Below are 21896 nucleotides of genomic sequence, written 5' to 3'. Positions count from 1 at the left end.
GCATTGTTTTTTAACTTAGGTTAGCAACTTTTTTCTTTCATTATAATTATTCTCTGTTGATTTTTCTTCTGGAGAAACTAGAATACATTTACTTCTTCACAGTTCATTGGCCCCACCATAGCCCATGTCACATGGACAACTGCAAAAAAATATGTTGCCTTATTTGTACTCTTGTTTCTTTTTATCTGTTCTTAACTGATTATCAGAGCGATCTTTTAAGATCTGATTCTAATATTCCTGTGTTTTTAAAAACTCTTTAATGGTTTCTGCACTTGCTAAACATGGCCTCTACAGCCCTTGCTCTGACCTTTGTCTGTGTCTCTGAAATCATCTTGATTTCTCTCCCTTTCATTTACCACTCTCGAGTCACATTGACCTTCAGATTTTCAGTTTTGTTCAGTAGTCCCAGGGCTTTTTTTAATTTTTCACATCTCAGCTTAATTTATATGTCAGAAATGTTTTCACAGATCCCATAATCTAAATTGAGGGTACCCGATTTCATTTCTCATATTCCCTTTGTATTTTCATGATGCAGTTCATTTTTATTTGTTTTCATGTATTTATCTTTGTGACTAATTTTTTTAATGCTTTTTTCCTATCAGACTGTTAAGATGGCAAGGACCTTAACTGCTTTACTGTATCCTTAGCATTCAGCGTATTTTCTGACAGATAGTAGTCCCTTATTAAGCTATCCGTTGAATAAATAAATCAGTTATTGTATGCTAAAACATATATAGAGCACATTTATACTCAGTTACAAACATTCTCCGAAATCATAAAGCCACAGTGGGGTGATTAATGATTTGTTGTATTTCTTTTATTTCTTTATAGATTATGCAAGTCTGTAAACATTTAAAGTATATTTTCTACATGCCAGATATAGGACTATGCTTTAATGATACAAAACATATGTAAGATGGGCCCCTGTTCTCAGACACTCGTAAGTTTGTAGGGATAGTAGACATGTATATAAATATTTACAGTTTAAAAATACTAATATATTTATGTTAGGTTTTTTGAGAGCACAGAAACTGAAATAACTTGAGTATCAGAGTAAGATTAGGAAAGCCCTCTAAGACTGATACAGAGTGGATTTGAGAGAGTAACCAAAATGCAGGTTTTGACTTGTAAATGTAGGAAGTCCTTGGAATTGTATCTTAGCCATATTTAGTGGTCTAAAACTGAATTCATGATCTCTGCTCCCACATCTGTTTTGCAATGTTTTCTTTCCAACTAAATGGTTATCTTTGACACCTCACATCCCCCCCCCCCACCCATCCCTGTATCCAATCTGTCACCAAGTTTTTTCACTTCAGTCTCAAGTATTTCTGAAATCTTTCCACTTGTCTCGAGTTTCATTGCTACAGTAACTTCAGTGTTATCATTTATTTTTTTCTGGATTCTTATTAAAGTCATTTCCTAAATGATCTCTTTGTTTTTATTTTTAATTACTTCCAACATTCATCATATTGCAGCTGGAGTCATTTCTTTGCATGCAGATTTCATACTTTTCTTTCATAGCCTTGATCTGACTTGTAATGATACAATCATTTGTTTAAACATCTGTCTTCTCTGCTACATTGTGTACTCCAAGATGGTAGGGACATGCCTAACATCACTACTGTATCACAAGGGATAGACTGATGATCACTGTATCACAGGAGCACAGTGTAGTCACTCAGATATTTGCTGAATAAATGGAAGAATGGAGAAGGAAGTGGAGGAACAAACAAGCATACAAATTATGAGGATGCTAAATTTACATATTTTTAATGCAAGCTGAGGAATTTTAGAAGCCAGTATAACACTAGATTTGTTTTTTAGAAAGATAACTTTGGTTGCAGTGTGGAGGATGTTTTTGCTGAAAGGGATGAAATTGTGGATAATTGAGAATGGACTCACCAAAATTTCCTGTTTAATACCTGTACATAGGGTACAAATTGTGTTGAAGAGAGGGAGGATATAGTTCTTCAAGAGGACTGACTTCTATATGAAAGATATTTCCATATTCTAGTTGTTTTTCTATTTTCTTTACTCTTAAACCATTTTAATAGCTTCAATAAAGCCTCCATTAATGAAAGTTTATTTATTTTTCTTTTTAGCAGAGATTTTATCAAATCTTCATAATTCCTCATCAGATGTGTCTTGTGTCTCTGATATAAATAGTGTGTATGAAAGAATTCGACTTGAGAAACTTACTTTTGCCCATAGAGCTGTTAGTGTCAGCACAGATCCAAGTGGATGCAACTTTGCAATCCTGCAGTCAGATCCTAAAACAAGGTACACTTGTATATATTAAATTTCATTTTTTAGAAGAAATAATCCCTTTCTTTTGTTTTCAGTAGCTGCTGGAACAAATTTAATTGAACTGCTTTTGCCAAGACTTGAAGAGACTTTAGACATAAAATCATATTAGCTGGATAACTCAAAGGTGGAATTTGTTATAGGAAATGATGAGAGTTTCTTTTCGTTTGTAAACTGATATTTATTGAAAATACTGAAGATACATATGTACATGCACAATATTTATTTATATTGTAGTACTTAAGATGTACTCTAGGTTCCCAGATTCTGAGAAATGTAAATATTTGTTATGTAGTTTGAAAAAATATCTAACCCTTGAATATGAAAATTAATAAAAGAAGAGGTAGTATATAGTCATCTGTAGGGTAGTGTGACTCTCAGTGCAAATCTTTCCTGAGTCACATTGGTAGAGAGATGACAGGTTAAGATAAATATTAAATATTTAATAAATATTTATAGGGTACTGTTGGGAAGAAATCCTAGAAGCAGGGTGACCATCCCACCTGGTTTGCCCAGGTCTGTCCCATTTAAAGCACCAAAAGTCTCATCTCCTGGAAAACCCCTCAATCCAGGACAAACTGGGAGGATGGTTCCCCTACCTGGAAGGGTGGAATGTGGATTGGGAAGGTGTGATAACATTCTTACAGTATTGAAACAATCAGTGTTGTGGAGTGATTGTATGTCTGTGTGTGTGTTTATCTTTACTTCCTGAGTTTCTGACCTATTCTGGGATCATACCTGAAGTATTTGCTCATTTCTTTGTATATTTGGTTTTCTTCACTTAAAAGGATAAAGAATAAAAGGATACAAAAGAAAAGGTTGAGAACTGTACCCTTTTTTGGATGTTTTTAGTTTTATAGTTCTTTGTGTTACAGTCATTTAGAAAATTTCTATGAAGTGGTCATTTGGATTTATAGCCTAGTGTTTCCCTATAGAAATAGAAAACACTGCTTTTAAAGGAAAATTTAAATCTTGTCATTTTAGATTAGGAGAAAAACAGAAAAAGGAATAGAAACATTTTAAAGAGTAATATAGTATCTAAGACTGTGCAGTATGCTTATATTTTAGGAAATACCAGATATAAAGTCTTGTAAGTTTGTAACTAAAAAAGAAATTGTACTTTGAAAGGAGAAAAGGCTAGGGATGCTTTTTTTTTTTTTTTTTTCATTTTCTTGAAAGTAAAAATGATTTTTTGTTTCATTTCTAGCCTTTATGAAATTCCAGCTGTATCTTCATCATCCTTTTTTGAAGAGTTTGGCAAACTGTTAAGGGAAACAGATGAAACGGACAACATACATGATGTGACATTTCAAGTTGGCAATAGAATCTTCCCTGCACATAAATATATTTTGGCAGTGCATTCTGACTTTTTTCAAAAATTGTTTCTTTCAGATGGGACTACTTTAGACTTTGCAGATGTTTACCGGAAAGATGAAGATTCTGCAGGATGCCATCTCTTTGTGATAGAGAAGGTTCATCCTGACTTGTTTGAGTACCTTTTACAATTTATATACACAGATACTTGTGACTTTTTACTTCATGGCTTCACACCAAGAATAAACTTAAACAAAAAACCAGAAGAATATCAGAGCGCTCTGAATTCTCATTCAAATAAAATGAATTGCCATGAAGATAATCAGAAGTCAGCATTTGAAGTTTACAGAAGTAATCAAGCTCACATAGTTAATGAAAAGCAGAAAAGCAAACCTAAATCTTCCAATAAAGGGAAAAGTATTGGGGAAGATGATCCTGTAAGAATGTTGCAAAATGTTGCAAAGAAATTTGGTTTCAGTAATTTGAGTAGTAGGTATGGCCTCTCCTTAATATCTATTCTTGAACCTCATTATGTCCTTCTTTTAGAAATTCTTTTTTTTGTCTACTCCTCTTCTCCCCTCCCCCAACTCTCTCCCCAACCCTCCTTTGTAGAGGGAGGTACATGGATATGTTCTTTCTTTCCTTTCTTCTAAAGCTATCTCTGCAGGACTCACTGGATTAAAACATTAAAGGATGAGGATTAAAACATTAAAGGATGAGGAGGCTGTTAGTCGGTTTGAACTCTCTATGGTGTTTGTATAACAGGGATCTGGAATGGTAGGCAGTGTGGTATGCTGGAAAGAGAACTATCTTTTGAACTAGAAATACCTATATGTGCCTCTTTACTATGACTGGCTGGAGCCAAGATTTCTTAGTTTCTTTGAACTTCAGTTTCTCAGTAAAGAAAATGGGGTGGATAATTGTGATCTCATGTAGTTTTGTTATATAGCATGTGTAAAATGCCTAAGACAGTATTTGTCATATAAGCCAGATTCTTTGGAATTCTTGTTTTTCTTAAAGTATGTATATTGCTTGTGAAAGTATAACCTTATGTGTGGGGTAGGAGCAGAGGAAGAGTGTATATCTTGTTTCCTATATAAAAACACTAATGGGCTTTGTGGTATGATTTTGATATATGTTTTTTGTCAGTGACGATATTTAATATACAGTTGACCCTTGAGAAACATGGGTTTGACCTGTGCAGATCCACTTGTATTCAGATTTTTTGTGATAAATGCGGTATAGTACTGTAAATGTATTTTCTCTTATGTTTTTCTTAACATTTTCTTTTTTCCACATTATTGCAAGAATATAATATGTATATGAATATAACATACGAACCACAGACATACAAACAGATCTACTCTTTGATACTGGGAACACTTCCAGTCAACAGTAGGCTCTTAGTCATTAAGTTTCTGGGGAGTCAAAGTTATATGCAGATATCACCTCCTTGGAGGGAGTGCTGGTGGTGACTCTAACCCCAGCATTGTTCACAAGTCAACTGTACTTTGAATTGAACTAAAATTGGAAGGAGAATATATGGTACTTTTTTTTTATCACAGAGTAGGGTTTGTTGAGATACTTTTCTAGGTGATATAAATTATATAATTAGGTTCAGATGTAAGGTACTGTAATTTGCTGGATTTTCGTTTTGGTCCATCAACTTAATTTTTATCTACTCTTTGACAGGTTAGATGGAGTCAGATTTGAAAATGGAAAAATTAATGTCATTGAGAAGAAAACTGGTAACAAATCAAAGCTAAATCAGAAAAAATGGTAAGTTAGGAAATGAAGACAAACTTTTCATCTCTAGATTTTGAACCTAACTATGAAAACAGAGCTCTTCTTACTGACATATGAAACAAAATATGTGAATAGATACCTTACCTTTACTAGTCTTCATTTCTAGAAATATTGGAGAACTGTTAAGGTAAGTGGATAAAATATTAACTTCTCAGTAAGACATTTAAACAGTTTTTTAACAGTTTTTTAACAGTTTTTTCATTATAAATGAAAAAAATTTTTATTTTTTCTTGGCCCAAGTTTTGTATTTTTCAATAGGTAGGAAATAGTGTTACCCTAAAACCAAACTAATTATGCCTCTGCATCATTATGATGATTATTTCCTTTAGTATAAGTTTTTTAATAATAAAAAATATTTAGAATATAATTTATTAAAAAGTTTTTGTGAGGCATGTGGGTGGCTTGCTTGGTTAAGCGTCCGACTTCCGCTCAGGTCGTGATCTTGCAGTTCCTGACTTTGAGCCCCACATCAGGCTCGCTCCTGTCAGTCTGTCAGCTCACTTTGGATCCTCTGTTTCCCTCCCGCACCCCTCCCCCACCTGCGCTCTCCCCAAAATACATACATATTAAAAAAAAAAGTTTTTGTTTTTAGGTATTTTTACTTTGTAGGTGAAAAGTTCTGGAGAAAGAAACTATGGAGATATCTAGATTGTGCTTAGCAAAGAATAGGTTGTAAAAGGAACTGACTTAAAGACCTTTGATCATGATGTCACTTACTATTATACTATTAAAACTTGGTCTGGCCTGTACCGAAAAAGGAAAATTAGAAGTCTGTTCTTGAATATTTATCTGTATTCAGTTCCCTTTAAATATTCTTTATTATAAGGCCCTTTTTATCTTTCCTCCAGTGGAAGGAGATGAAGTACTTTATTTGTATGTATGCCCTCAAGTTGTTTGTTGTCTGCTATCTTTAATTAAGACAAAATCAAGTTAAGCCAAATCCTATAATAAATTTTCTACTTGCTAAATATGTAAAGAAATCACTCTTGCTTCAATTAAAAAAATTTTTTTTTCAGTTCATTTCTATGTGATGTGACCATGAAATCAGTGGATGGAAAGGAATTTCCTTGTCATAAGTGTGTTCTTTGTGCCAGACTTGGTAAATATACTTTTTATTAGTTCCTGATTTGTTGGTTTTAGTATTGTTTTACTGTTCTAATAGCTTGTACTTTTTCTTTTCTCAGAATATTTTCATAGTATGCTGAGTAGCTCATGGATTGAGGTAAGATTTAAGTTGAAAACACATGGCTGGTAATCATACTTTTTAAAATATATTCTATATGTTTAGTATAATATACTAAAGAAATTTAAAATGGGAGCCTGATATTTTAACTTAATTTTATTTTTGTATTAAACTTGATTTATGCTGAAGCCTGCTGGAAAATAGCAGCATTTAGAATTAAAACTTATTGCAGAAAGGCTTCTTAAATCAAAATTTCCCTTTTATTATTTAGACGTGTATTTGGAATACCAGTGTATTTGGTTTTTGTTTCAATTTTTCTTGCTACTCCATGCTATAAGGCATTTTAAACGTATGTCATTTTAGCTTTGTGTTTTATAAATGTTTTTTTTGTTTTTTTTTTTTTTGCATTTGATGTGATTCCTGTTCAGAATTTTCTGTACCAGTCAGAATGTAGTTTTTTGTAGTTTAAAATTAATTATTTTACTTTATTTAGGCTTCCACTTGTACAGCTCTGGAAATGCCAATACATTCTGACATACTGAAAGTTATTTTGGACTACCTCTATACTGATGAAGCTGTGGTTATAAAAGGTATTCATAAGAGGACATTTTAGATGTTTAAGATATAATTGAATAATGGCAAAATCAACATGAATCTTTAATTGAAATAAGCCATCAACAGAGGCTTAATTTAGAATAAGCAATAGGGATGATTACTAACAGTAAAGGAGTGGATAAAGAAAATTTTCATTACCTCTGTGAAAATGAGTTCTATAAGAATTATATATAATGGTTGAGATTAGATTGAACAGTTTCATACCCTACTACTTACATGATTGAGATGAGGAACTGATGATATGGAATATGGTTTTGACAAACACTTTACAAAGTTTTTTCTTGTTTGTTTTCCCCCTTGTGATAATATATCTGAGGGAAAAGAACTAGACGAAGAATTGAATCAAAATTTATGAAGAGATTATGTTTATATACTTTGTCAAGCAATACACTGATGTTTTAGTTACAAAGTATTTTTGGTCATAGGTGTGATGGAGTGTTCAGCTGTATGTATATACCACATTTTTTAAAATCCATTCATCCATCAGTGAACATTTAGGCTATTTCTATATCCTTACTGTTATTACTTATGCTGCAGTGAACATGATAATGTCTTCAAGATTCTGATTTCAATTCTTTTGGCTAAATACCCAGAAGTGGGATTGCTGTATCATATGGTGGTTATATTTTAATTTTTTGAGGAACCTCCATACTGTTTTCCATAGTGGCTATATCATTTTACATTCCTGCTAGTAGTGCACACAAGTGTTCCCTTTTCTCTACATCCTTGCCAGCACTTGTTATCTTTTGTTTTATTGATAATGGCCATTCTAACAGGTGTAAGGGCACCTCTCACTTTTTATACTTTTTATTTGCATTTTTCTGATAATTATTCACATTGAACACCTTTCATGTACTTGCTGGCCATTTGTATGTGTTTTTTGGAGAAATATCTATTTAGCTCTTTTGTCCATTTTTTAGCTGAGTTTATTTGTGGGTTTGTTTTTTTTTTTTTTTTTTTTTTTTTTTTTTTTTTGCTATTGAGTTGTAGGAGTTTCTTATATATATATTTTGGATATTAATCCCTTATCAGATATGGTTTGCAAATATTTTCTCCCCTTTCTGAAGGTTGCCTTTCATTTTGTTGATTGTTTTCAACATTGCTTTGTAGAAGCTTTGTAGTTTCGTGTAATTTCACTTGCTTATTTTGCTTTTATTGTGTGTGGTTTTGATGTCATATCCAAAATATCATTTACAAGACTAGGATCTTTTTCCCTGTTTTCTCCTACGAGTTTTACAGTTTCAGGTGTTAGGTTTAATCTTTAATCCATTTTGAGTTAATTTTTTTATATGGTACGGATCCAGCTTAATTCTCTTGCATTTGCTCATTCAGTTTTCCTAGAACCCTTTATTGAAAAGACTACCCTTTTCCCATTTTGTATTCTTGATACCCTTGTTGAGGATTAATTGACTGTAAAATGAGTGTTTATTTCTGGGCTCCGTGTTGTGTTCCACTGTATTTGATTACTGTAGCTTTGCAACATAATTTGAAGTTAGGAAGTGTGATGCCTCCAGCCTTGTTCATCTTTCTCAAGATTACTCTGTCATTCAGGGTTTTTGTGGTTCCATATAAATTTTAGGATTGCTTTTTCTGTTTTGTGCAAAATGCTATTGGAATTTTAATAGGATTTTATTGAATCTGTAGATTGTTTTGGGTTGAGTGGACATTTTAACAGTATTAATTCTTTCAATCCATGAACATGGGATATCTTTCCATTTATTGTTATCTTTAATTCCTTTCATCAATGTTTTATAGTTTTCAGAGTACAGATCTTTTTCTTTTTTTAAGTTTACTTATTTATTTTGAGAAGGAGAATGTGCACAAGTGGTGGAGGGAGAGAGAATCCCAAGCAGATGCTCTCCATTGCCATTGCAGAGTCTGACTTAGGGCTCAAACTCACAAACTTTGGGATCATGACCTAAGCTGAAATTAAGAGTTGGATGTTTAAATGATTAAGTCACCCAGGTGCCCAGAATACAGATCTTTTATCTCCTTGGTTAAGTTTATTCCTAAGTGTTTTATTCTTTTTGATATAATTGTGAAAGGGATTATTAATACTTTTTTGGATAGTTCATTGTACATAGAAAAGCAACTGATTTTTATGTTGCAGTTTTTACTCAATTTGTTCATTCTTTTTTTTTAAAGTTTCTATATTTATTTTGAGAGATGCAGGGAGGGAGAAAGTTGGGTGTGGGGGAGGGAATCCCAAGCAGGCTCCACACTGTCAGTGCAGAGCTTGACTTGGGGCTCGAACTCACAAACTGTGAGATCATGACCAGAGCTGGAACCAAGTGGAATCCTTAGCCAACTGAGCCACCCAGGTGCCCCTTTTTGTTACTTCTAATAGATTTTTGATGGTGTATTTAGGGTTCTCCAGATATAAGATCTTGTTACCTGCAGAGACAGTTTACTTCTTCCTTTTCAATTTGGATGATGATTATTTCATTTTCTTGCTTCATTACTCTTGCTAAGAATTCTAGTACTATGTTGAATAGGAGTGGCAAGAGTGGGGGTCCTTGTCTTGTTCCTGAGCTTAGACAAACAGCTTTCAGATTTTTACTGTTGAGTATGATATTAAACTGTGGATTTGTCACAGATGGTCTTTATTATGTTGAGGTATCTTCCTTCTCTACCTAATTTGTTGAGAGTTTTTATCATGAATGGGTGTTGAATTTTGTCTTCTGCACTTACTGCATGTACTGCAATGATCATATTTTTATTCTTTTGTTTTTTAAGTTTATGTATTTGAGAAAATAAGAATGATGGGGGGTGGGGACAGAGAGAGAGGGAAAGAGAAAATCTCAAGCAGGCTCTGTGCTTTCAGTGCAGAGCCTGATGAGGGGCTTGAACTCATGAACTGTGAAATCCTGACCTGAGCAGAAATCAAGAGTTAGACGCTTAACTGACTGAAAATCAGTTTGCCCTGATTTTTATTCCTCTTTGTTACGATAGTATCACATTTGTTGATTTGCATGTATTGAACCATCCTTGCACCAAGCATTAATCCCACTTGATTGTGGTATATGATCTTTTTAACGTGCTATTGAATTTGATTAGTTTCTTATTAAGGATTTTTGCAGCTATGTTCATCAGGGGTGTCGTACTGTGATTTTCTTTTCTTGTAGTGTCCTCGACTCCTTTTGGTATCAGGATAATCCTGGCCTCATAAAATAAGTTTGGAAGTGTTCCCTCTCCTTCAGTTTTTTTTGGACAAGTTTGAGAAAGATTGGTGTTAATTTTTCTTTAAATATTTGGTAGACTTCACCCATGAAGCCATCTGGTCTAGAGCTTTACTTTTGGGAGATTTTTGATTTATGGATTCAGTCTCCTTACTCAGTTATTGACTATTCAGATTTTCTGTTTCCTCATGATTTAGTCTTGGCAGCTTGTATGTTTCTAGGAACTTATCTATTTCTTCTAGGTTATCCGTTTGTTAGCTTATAATTATTGATAGTAATCTCTAATGATTTATATTTCTGTGATATCAGTTGTAATATCTTCTCTTTCATTTATGATTTAATTTTTGGAGGGATCATTTTCTCAGTTTACTTAAGGGTTTGTTAATTTTATCTTTTCAAACAACCAGTTCTTAGTTTCATTGATCTTTTTTGTTTTTCTAATGTCTAATTCATTTATTTCTGCTCAGTCTTTATTATTTTTTCCTTCTGACTTTGGGCTGACTTCTTTTTCTAGTTCCTTGTTATATAAAACCCTTAAGGTTCTTTAAGATCTTCTTTTTTTGTTAAGGCATTTATCAGATTTATCAGAATTAGAACTTCTTTTGCTGTATCCCATAAGTTTTGGCATGTTGTATTTCCATTTTCATTTGTCTCAAGATATTTTGTACTTCTCTTTGATTTCTTCTTTGAATTACTGTGTTAATTTCCACGTATTTACACATTTCCCTATTTTCCTCCTGTTCTAGTTTATACCACTGTAGTTGGAGAAGATACTTGGTATCATTTCAATTTCTTAAGTTGTTAAGACTTGTTTCATGGCCTAATGTATGACCTGCCCTGAAGAATGGTTTATGTGCACTGAGAAGAATGTGTATTTTGCTGTTGTGAGTGGAATGTTCCATATGTATGTGTTTCATTTGGTCTGTAGTTTTGGTCAAGTCTGATGTTTTCTTGTTGATTTTCTGTCTCCATGATCTATCTGTATTTGAATATGAATATCCATATTGAAGTCCTTTTATTACTGTATTGTTGACTATTTCTGCCTTCATTTTATGTATTTTATATAGTTAGGTGCTTCATTGTTGTATACTTGTTGTATGTGTATTTATAGTTCTATCCTATTGATTTATTGATCTCTTTATTATTATATAATAACCTCTTTGTCTCTTCTGTTTCTGACTTGAAGCCTATTTTGTCGGATAGAAGTATAGCCACTCCAGCTCTCCTTTAGTTACCATTTGCATGGGGTATTTTTTTCCATCATATCACTTTCAGCCTATGTGTGTTCTTACAGGTAAATTGAGTCTCTTATAGGCAGCATAGTGTTGAATCTTGTTTCTTTATCCATTCAGCCACTTTGTCTTCTGATTAGAGAATTAATCCATTTACATTTAAAATAATTATTGATAGGTAAAGATTTAATAATGCCATTTTGTCAGTTTTCTGTTTTGTAGTTCCTTTGTTTCCTTTTTCTCTCTTGTTGTCTTCCTTTGTGATTGAATGATGTTTCGGTAGTGGTATGCTTTGATTCCTTTCTCTGCATTTTTTGTGTATCTGCTCTACGTTTTTCCTTTGTGGTTACCATGAGGCTTACATATATGTAACAGTATACATAAAACAGTCTATTTTAAACTAATCACAACTTAACTTCCATTGCATACAAAACCTCTACATTTTACTTTTCCCTATTCTGCCATTATTTCTTAAAATATTCTTTAGGTCATACTTTTATCTTGCGACTCCCGTATGTATCTTGATATGCTGGCTGGTGTTTCATAGGTCTCTTTTTTTGTTTCAAAAAATTTTTTTGATGTTTTGTTTGAGTCAGAGAGAAAGCATGAACTGGGAAGGGGCAGAGAGAGAGGGAGACAGGAACCAAAGTGGGCTCTGTGCTGACAGCAGAGAGCCCGATGTGGGGCTTGAACTCAAGAGTAATGAGGTCATGACCTGAGCTGAAGTCAGATGCTTAGCTGACTGAGCCATTCAGGCGTCCCTATAGGTCTCTTATGCCTTATTAATTTTTATTCATTGTTTTTTCTTTCTGTTCTTCAGATTGCTTATTTCAGTTGACCTGTGATTTGTGTCTCTTCATTGATATTCTTGATTTCAAGAGACATTATCCTCATACTTCCTTTTAATTTTTTAGACATTTCCTTTAGTTCTTTGTACATACTTAAAATAGCTGATTTAAACTTTAATAATGCAGCATCTTCATTTCCTCAGGGAGAGCTTCTCTTAGTTGCTTTTTTTCCTGTGGATGGGCCGTACTTAACATGTATTTTGCATCTTGCATAATTTTCATAGAAAACTGGACATTTTATTTTATATCTATTTATGTTTTGGGAGAGTGCAAGTGGGGGAGGGGCAGAGAGAGAGGGGGGAGGATCTGAAGTGGGCTGGGCTCTGTGATGACAGGATGACAGTAGCAAGCCCAATGTGGGACTTGAGCTCACAAACTGAAAACTGGACATTTTAAGTAATATGATGTGGTAACTTTTGAAGTCAGATTCTCTTCCCTCCCTGGGGTTTGTTAAAAAGTCTTTGCTGTTTGCTTTTTGACTTTTCTGAACTGATTAATATTGTAAAATCTCTATTCTTTGTCTTGTGTGACCACTGAAGTGTCTACTGGGTTAGCTTAGTGGTCAGCTGATAAGTTAGAAATTTCTTTAAATGCCTAAAACCAATAAATTCCCAGCCTTTGCCATGGAGTTCTTTGTGTGTGTTGGGGCATGCCTTCATTTTTCGGGCAAGCAGTTCATGACTCTGCTTTAGCTCTTATTTTCTGTTTTAGCAGAGCCTCAAGTTCAGCCAGAGGTAAAAATTTAGGACCTTAAGTTTTTCCTTGGCGTGTATATAGTCATCCACATACATGTGGGCTTCTGGTTTCACAGCAATATTTTGGGACTTTTCAAAGCCCCCATGGACATTTGTATTAGTCAACTGGGACAGCCATAACAAAATATGATAGACTGGTGGCTTGAACAACAGAAATTCATTTTTTCATAATTCTGGAGGCTAGAAGTCCCAGATTAGAGTCTGGTAAGGTTGGTTTCTGGTGAGGACTTTCTTCTTGGCTTATTATACATGAATGCCTTCTTATTATGTCCTCACATGGTCTTTCTGTGTGTGTGTTGTGGAGAGAGGGAGGGAGGGAGACAGACAGTTATCTCTTTGGTATCTCTTTTCTTAGAGGGACACTAATCCTGTTGGATCAGGGCCCTACCCTTTATAACTTCACTTACTTTTAATTACTTTCTTAGAGGCCCCATCTCCAAATATAGCCACACTGGAAATTAGGGCTTCAACATGTGAATTTTCAGGGGATACAAACATCTAATCATTAACATCCTTTTTCCCTAGCTTTTATTAAAAAAAAAAAATTTTTTTATCTGCTTCTTGTTTGCTCCATCTATTATCATTGTCTCAGTCAGCTTCAACATTAATTGCAACTGATTGTTTTTAACAAACACCCTGGGGGAAGAGGCTGTTCACACCAGTAAAAGCTTTGAGTCAGGTCAAAATAAAGACAAGCCCTGCCGCACATGTCAAATAATGACTTATCTTTAATAATGTTGCTTTGTAACTCTTCTGTTGTCTTCAGTGGCTTTGGTTGTTCGTTTTCACTGTGATTGCAGGCTTGTTGGTTTTTAAGACTGGAGGAGGGAAGGGGAAGATTTAAATAGAAAAAACTACAGTGCTCCATTGCTCACTGTTCTTACCAAGAGTCAGCCATTTTTCTTGAGTCAATACTCCCTAGATTACTGTAAGCCTTTGGCTAACTTCTAGAATTTTGAAAAAGTTGACAATTTTCCTAGTATCTTCATTGCTTTTGTGGAGAAGAGGAATTCTGGAAGTAGTCCTTAGTTTGCTATTCATAGTGAGTTCACCTCTTCCCTTTTTGTCAAAAATAGTTTTTCGACATTTTTTCTTCTTAATCTGTTTTTCTTCCTATTGTGGTTTGGTTTTGTTTTGTTTTTGTATTTATGTTATTCTGGCAGTGGCTCAGGGTTACTGCTTTAGGCGTTAATAGTACTGAGGACGAGAAAGATTATTTTAAATAAGGAACTCCTATAATTTAAAAGGAAAATGTACTCTTAGGCTTGCTTGCTTGTTTATTTTGTTCATTTATTTATTTATTTAGAATGTTTATTTATTTTGAGAGAGAGAGCACAAGCAGGGGAGGGGTAGAGAGAGAGGAAGAAAGAGAGAGAACCTCAAGCAGGTCTGCACTGTAAGCGCAGAGCCCGATGTGGGGCTCAAACTCACTAACTGAGATCATGACCTGAGCTGAAATCAAGAGTCGGTTGCTTAACCAACTGAGCCTCCCAGCTCCTTAGGCTTCTTTATTTAAAACAAATATGAGCATCTAAAAGCATTATTCACCCCACTCCCTGTATATACATTTGTTCTTAATGTATATGTTATATGTATTTAACACATATCTACATAATAATTTTGATACTGAGATTTGAATTTTCCCTCTATTTATTAGATTGAGAAATGTTTAATAATATGGGAGATTTTAATAAATCAGTCATTTTAGACTAAATGCTTTATAGACTAAAAAGATCAATTCAAGTTACCCATTTTATGGTCCTAGTATGAACCAAGGCATTTTGGTGTGTTTCTTTACAGCTTTCCACTTAAAAGGTAGAAAAGTCTCACATTATTACTATTTATCATAGTTGCTACTCTTTAGAAAATAGTCATTATAATTCTCCTTCTTTGTGTCTTAATTACTTGAACTTTTGTCATAGGTATAATGTACAAAGTAATAGTTTTGCTTGTTTTCTTTCTTTTTTTAGAATCTCAAAATGTGGATTTTATTTGTAGTGTTCTTGTGGTGGCTGATCAGCTTCTCATAACTCGATTGAAAGGGATTTGTGAAGTTGCATTAACCGAGAAACGTAAGTATTTTTGAATTTGAATATTACTATGTTTGCAGGTTGATACAGGATTATTCATTGACTTTTGATGCCATAAATTTACCATTTTACCATATATGGTAAAGTGCACCATTATGTTTTTGAATTATGAAGAATGTTAAAACATTTAAGCTATTTTGTGTAACAATAAGCACATCCATTTTCCAGACATGTTAATATGTGAAAATATGTACATCTGATAATTGAAATATGTAAATTTTTTGAAATGTCATGAAACCTTGAATAATGAAGATGGTATGAAATTTATTTTGAAATTACAAAGATGAAAGTTTGAAAGAATTTTAAAAAAATTTTTTTAATGTTTATTTATTTTTGAGAGAGAGAGAGAGCAGGAGTGGGGGAAGGACACAGAGAGAGGGAGACACAAAATACGAAGCAGGCTCTGAGCTGTCAGCACAGAGCCTGACATGGGGCTCAAACTCACGGAGATTATAACCTGAGCCAAAGTCAGACACTTAACCTACTGAGCCACCCAGGTGCCCCTCAAAGAAATTATTCACTCCTGTCCTGGTCTTGGCTGTAAGCCTGTGTTTAGCTATCTGTTACTATTTGCTAGAATTTTTGTTTTAATTTTTTTTTAATGTTTATTTATTTTTGAGAGAGACAGAGACAGAATGCAAGTGGGTTAGGGGCAGAGAGAGAGGGAGACACAGAATCCGAAGCAAGCTCCAGGCTCTGAGCTGTCAGCACAGAGCCCGACGTGGGGCTTGAACCCACGAACCATGAGATCATGACCTGAGCCAAAGCCAGACGCTCAACTGACCAAGCCACCCAGGCGCCCCCTTGCTAGAATTTTTATATAATCATCTTATTTATATATTTGATCAAAACTTATCTCTTTTCCCTTAAACTCTTATTTCTGTCTCTGTTCGTTACTTCATTTAATAAATAATTCATTATTTCAGTTCATTGCATGGCTGTCTTTTTGAACATTGAAATTTTGAAACCCAAAGCTATTTTTTGTATTGTTTTTGTTCTTTACGTCCAAATTTTTCCAGTTGTCAGAACTGATGCATCTTAACTATATTTATTAATCATATTTCCCCCTACCTTTTTATTCTGTGTCTATGCTAGTTCAGGTAACTGTTATACATCCCTTCTGTGTAGTGTTACTGTAATGTTTTAAGTCCTCTTTCTGTCTACTTTCTTTAATTTTTCTGTTGGGAGTAATCGTGTCTTCGTGTTTAGGTATTTTTAATTGCTTACTCTAGGATAAAGGTTAGATTTTCTTAGCCTGATATAAAAGTTTCTAATTTTATCTTTGTTAATCTTTGTTCATCTTCATTGTCACATTGTCATACTTTAGGAAGTATGAAAGGATTTCCTGTCAGAATTTTCTAATTTTTTCTTGCTGATAGTTTGTCTTAGTTCTGGTGTCTTATATAGTTACTTTTCTTGAGCTTTGTGGAGAGACTTCTCCTAGGTTATCAAAAAAAAAACAAAAAACCCCAACATCTCTAATCTTTTAAGCTACAAAATGGAAATATATTAAAATAAAGGATACAACATACTACAGGAATAAAGTATACGTATTGGAAGGGCTCCTGGGTGGCTTAGTCAGTTAAATGGCTGACTTTGGCTCAAGTCATGATCTCATGGTTTTTGAATTTGAGCCCTGCATCAGGCTCTGTGCTGTGCTGGCAGCTGAGAGCCTGGAGCCTACTTCAGATTCGTGTCTCCCCTGCTCACGCGCTCACGCGCGCGCTCTCTCTCTCTCTCTCTCTCTCTCAAAAATAAATAAACATTAAAAATAAAAAGTATACATATTGGAGATATTTTTAGTTGTTCAGTTGACTTTCCTGGCATTCCTTGGATATTCTTTTTCGGTCCATGCTACACAGCTTCCTTATTAATGAATATCTTGATCTTCCTAGAACTTAGCAAGAGAAGAGTTCAACAGAAGTTTGATCTCTTATTATTGGGTAATCCTTGTTCTCAACTGAACAACTGTAAAGTTTTTATATGATCCATTTTTTTGTGTGTGAAATGGGAGAGTTTGGGTTCATATTAGGTTTGGTTAGGAGCGAAGCAAAAACCATTATTGACTGCAATTACACCTTTTGACAGAATTAGAAGGAAGAAAAAAAACATAGGGTAAGCCGGGTGTAGAAAATAGTTATGTTCCTCTCTTGGTTTGGACTCTTAGTAAATAAAGAATGAAGGGGTTTGGAAAGCCAAAGTCATTTACTAGGTGAGTAGAATATTCTGAGATAGTCTCTAGCAAAATAGGACACTTCATGCATAAAGTTACTAGGATTGTAATAAAATCCAGAATCTTTTGTACAGTTATACCAGATTCTGTACTGGCCATGAATATTGATATAGTAATATTTAAATGTGAATATTTTCCAAATATATAGTGTGTATATGTGTTTATGTAAATATGCCCACATAAATTTTGATGGATTACTCAATGTAAATATATTTTATAGAATGATTTTGTCAGTTTCTCTTAGTCTTTTTTTTAAATTACCCTTAACGTTACTCTTGACGTTTTTTATTTTTTATTTTTTAAAATAGTTTATTTTTTAATTGTAAGTAATCTCTGTGCCGTTGGGCTCAAATTCACCACCCCAGGATCAAGAGTTGCAGGTTCTACCAACTGAGCTACCCAGGCACCCCTGGTTTCTCTTAATCTTAAGATCTTCTTAGTTTTATAGAAAAGAGACTGTTCTGTCTATATAAATGAAAAGGAAGGTTTATTTGTGAAAGTTAAAACTATTCTAAAATCCTTAGAAAATTGTCAATTTTTAGGTGACACATATCATCTCTATTTTCTTTTGGTGTGTTTATTTTGCCTCATAACCAATCATTTAAAATACTTTGGCACATGGGGATGAAAAGTGCATTCTATATTTGCCCTACTATAGTTATTTTGGCAAGAAAGTACTTTCAGTTTTCCTTGTTCAAACCTGACAACTTTAAAAATAAGTATGTATTATTTGCTGTAGTAACATGGCTTTTGTCTCACTTTGTCTTTTCTTTGTAGTTACCCTTAAGAATGCTGCTATGTTACTGGAATTTGCAGCAATGTACAATGCTGAACAATTGAAACTGTCTTGTTTACAGTTTATAGGACTGAATATGGCCGCTTTACTTGAAGCAAGGTACGTTGGGTGCATACATTGTATGACTGTTGCAAAAGCAATTATTTATACATAATAGCAGACATGTTAGCAATTTAAAAGAATAGTGACAAATTACAGCTTTGTAGAAAAAAATGTAAGGGGATTCAATCATTCCATCAATATTTGAGTGCTTGCTTGATATATGCCAGCCACGGCTAAGCTACAAGAGTGAACAAAATAAGTAAAATTCTTGCCCTCAATGGAAAGCATACATTTTTGTTGGAAATTTGTGGGGAAAAAAATTACAAGTGTGTTCTTTATATCTAAGCATTCCACTATTTTTAGTAGTGGAATTATTTGGTGAAATAAATTTGCAGATTTATTTTTTAATATAAGGTCTAATTTTTATTACTATAAAGTTGGTGGTGAGAAAATGAGTGTTTTGGTGAACATAGAAGTTTTAGAGTTCCACATGTCAGTTTGCACTTATGAAGCTTCAGTATTTTGTTTTGGATATAATAATGATAACTAATACTATGTGCCAGGCAGCATTCTAAAAGTGTTATATAGATCTCAGTTGATTTTCCTGTAAACCTTATGATGACATAGATTCTGTTTATGTCCTCATATTATAGATGAGAAAACCCAGGGACACTTTTTTTTCAAAGAATCAAAATTTTGATCTACATAATTTATTATATATGGTAATAGGTTTTTCACATCTCAGCTTTCAAAGTCGGGATGGTCTTTAATGAAACGAACTCTAAAATATGAAATAAAAGTGCTCTACTTTTTAGAGGTGAATCACTGATTCTTAATAATTGCTATGTAGGATTCAATTCACAGGAAATTCTTCTGGCAGTATAATGCTTTGTTATTTTGTGAAAATGCTTTTCAAGTGCATATTAACGTTATGGGATATTAGTATGATTTTAAAATGCCTCTGGTATTTTGGTATCAGAATCTCGCTAGGGTTTCAGAATAAATTTCTTTGCTGACATCACATTAATGATTTTAATCAAAGCAATTTTTTTTTTTACTTTGCTTTGCCAAACTAAGCTCATTCATTTGTCAGATAAGAATCAACCAAAATGCAAAACAAGCACTGGATCTACTTAAAATATGATACTGGGGGGGGGGCGCCTGGGTGGCTTGGTCGGTTAAGCATCCGACTTCGGCTCAGGTCATGATCTCACGGTCCGTGAGTTCGAGCCCCGCTTGGGCTCTGTGCTGACAGCTCAGAGCCTGGAGCCTGTTTCAGATTCTGTGTCTCCCTCTCTCTCTGCCCCTCCCCTGTTCATGCTCTGTCTCTCTCTGTCTCAAAAATAAATAAACATTAAAAAAAATTTTTTTTTTAAATAAAAAAAAAATATGATATTGGAAAATGATGTGTGTCACTACCATTGTTCAATAGTTACATTGTGACAGGTGTCAGATGAACCATTAAGAATGGGACGTGCGCTGTGGTGATGTCTCTACTTGTATGATTTTACATGAGTAGACATGCATAACTTGAATTAAAACAAAGATTTGTACAAATTTAACCATTCCTAGACAACTATTTGTTTGCTGGGAGTATAAATAAATATGTATAAAGATATTAAAAAAGGAGAGCTGCACCAAAATTGATATAACATACAGGTTAATTATCCTCAAAATGTTAAAAACTGGTATGGTACAGATTTAAATATCCAAATTGTTTTGCACTCATAAAAATAGTTTAACATATATTTTAGAATGTAAACTTTAAGTTTTTACTGATGCCTTAAAAGTATCTCTTTGGAATTGGAGAGTTCCCTGAAATCTACTTTGAATACAACTGATGTAGTCCAAACATTTTATACATCATGAACATACTAAAGTCCAGAGAGATAAAGTTAGTTGCTCAAAGTCATGCAGGTAATTGCTAGCAGTGATAGCTGTAGATAGAATTCAGGTATCGTGACAGGCCATTGTTCTATCACTATAATACTTTAGGAACTAAAGATTACAGATGTGGAAAATGAATACAGGTGGTCCCTGACTTACCATGGTTTGACTTAGGATTTTCCGACTTTACAGTAGTGTGAAAGTGATACACATTCAGTAGAAACTGTACTTTGAACTTTGAATTTTGATCTTTTCCGCATACTAGTGAAAAGTATAAGTGATCCTGGTGATCATTTATGGTGATCCTGGGCAGTGGCAGTGAGCCGCAGCTCCCAGTGACACACAGGGTTTTCAAGGGTGTAAACAACTGACACACTTATTTTTTACTTTCATATAGTAATAAATTACATGAGGTAGTTAACACTTTGTTTTAAAATAGGCTTTGTATTAGATGATTTTGCTCACTCAAGGCTAATGTAAGTGTTCTGAGCACGTTTAAGGTAGTTTAGGCTAAGCTGTTCAGTAAATAGGTATATTAAATGTATTTTTGACCTAAGAGATTTTCAACTTAAGAGATTTATTGGGATGTTGAGGAAGAACTATATTTACAATTTTGCTATGATATAAGTGATATAAAAATCTTTTCTAAGGGTTTGATTTTACTGAAGATGTTTGTGTATATATCTTCCTGTTTATTTGAAATATATAACTATACATACTTTCAAAAAGAATTTGTAGCATATTGATGGCATATTGATGATTTTAAAAATAATGTACTTATTCAGCAGTGTAAAGTGTCTCAACAGATTTGAAAATCTTGGTAGGTATTAAGTTACTTAAGCCTTAAAATAGAATTTTGTATCTTATTTTTTAGGTCTCTTGATGTTTTAAGTGATGGTGTTTTGAAGGATCTTTCTGTGTTTTATAGAAAAATGGTAAGGTTTATGTTTTTTCAATAATATAATCAAATTAAAGTAGTATATTAGATCAGACTTCTCACTGAAATAATTTCCTAATAAATTCTAATACATTAGGATATTTTAAAAATGAAGACATAGGGTTTTTGTTTTTTTTTATAGATCCCACAGGTTAGTATGATAATCATAATTGAAAGTATTTAATGATTAACAACTTTTAATTCCTTTATAAATGAAAATTATTGAAGACTTTTCAAGTCTTTCATTACTTGTTAATTTACTAAACATCAGGACGGTACAAAAACATGGATTCATATTATCCCCCAAATTGGATTAATTTGTATTTAATAATGAGTTTTTATGGAAAGTGTCTTTTGATATTTTTTGGAATAATCTGTTTAATGAGTCTAATCATTTTTCCCTTTGTTGTAAACGTAGGAAGTCATTAGGCATTCTAGACTTTTCCTTGTTAATGTCCCCACATATCAAAACAAGTGGGATATTATACCTATTTTGAAAAAATCTTTACACATTTTATATTTAAAAAGTGACTTTTTAAAAAAAAATAGATTCCAGCAATGGATAGAAGAGTCATTACACCATATCAGGACGGACCAGATATTAGCTATTTGGAAGTAGAAGATGGAGATATCTTTTTGAAAGAAGACATAAATACGGAACAGAATTATTCGTAA

General features: G+C 33.5%; 1 protein-coding gene across 4 annotated transcripts in view; it reads left to right on the top strand.

Annotated features, from left to right (window-relative positions):
- The window catches only part of IBTK (inhibitor of Bruton tyrosine kinase), a 91163-nt gene that overhangs the window by 34974 nt on the left and 34293 nt on the right, over positions 1-21896 (top strand). For 2 of the 4 annotated variants that reach the window (XM_060616030.3, XM_060616028.3), the window contains exons 11-20: positions 2106-2280; positions 3512-4111; positions 5311-5397; positions 6441-6523; positions 6609-6646; positions 7101-7197; positions 15207-15308; positions 18337-18454; positions 21159-21219; positions 21771-21892. In XM_060616030.3, the coding sequence (XP_060472013.1) occupies positions 2106-2280; positions 3512-4111; positions 5311-5397; positions 6441-6523; positions 6609-6646; positions 7101-7197; positions 15207-15308; positions 18337-18454; positions 21159-21219; positions 21771-21892 (1483 nt within the window). Of the gene's footprint in view, positions 1-2102; positions 2281-3511; positions 4112-5310; positions 5398-6440; positions 6524-6608; positions 6647-7100; positions 7198-15206; positions 15309-18336; positions 18455-21158; positions 21220-21770; positions 21893-21896 lie in introns of all 4 variants that reach the window. The other 2 variants (XM_060616029.3, XM_060616027.3) reach the window with 1 other exon arrangement.

The sequence above is a fragment of the Panthera onca genome, chromosome B2 (genome assembly GCF_046562875.1).
Source record: "Panthera onca isolate mPanOnc1 chromosome B2, mPanOnc1 haplotype 2, whole genome shotgun sequence".
Taxonomy (NCBI): Eukaryota; Metazoa; Chordata; class Mammalia; order Carnivora; family Felidae; genus Panthera; species Panthera onca.
This window is presented reverse-complemented; position numbering and strand designations above follow the sequence as displayed.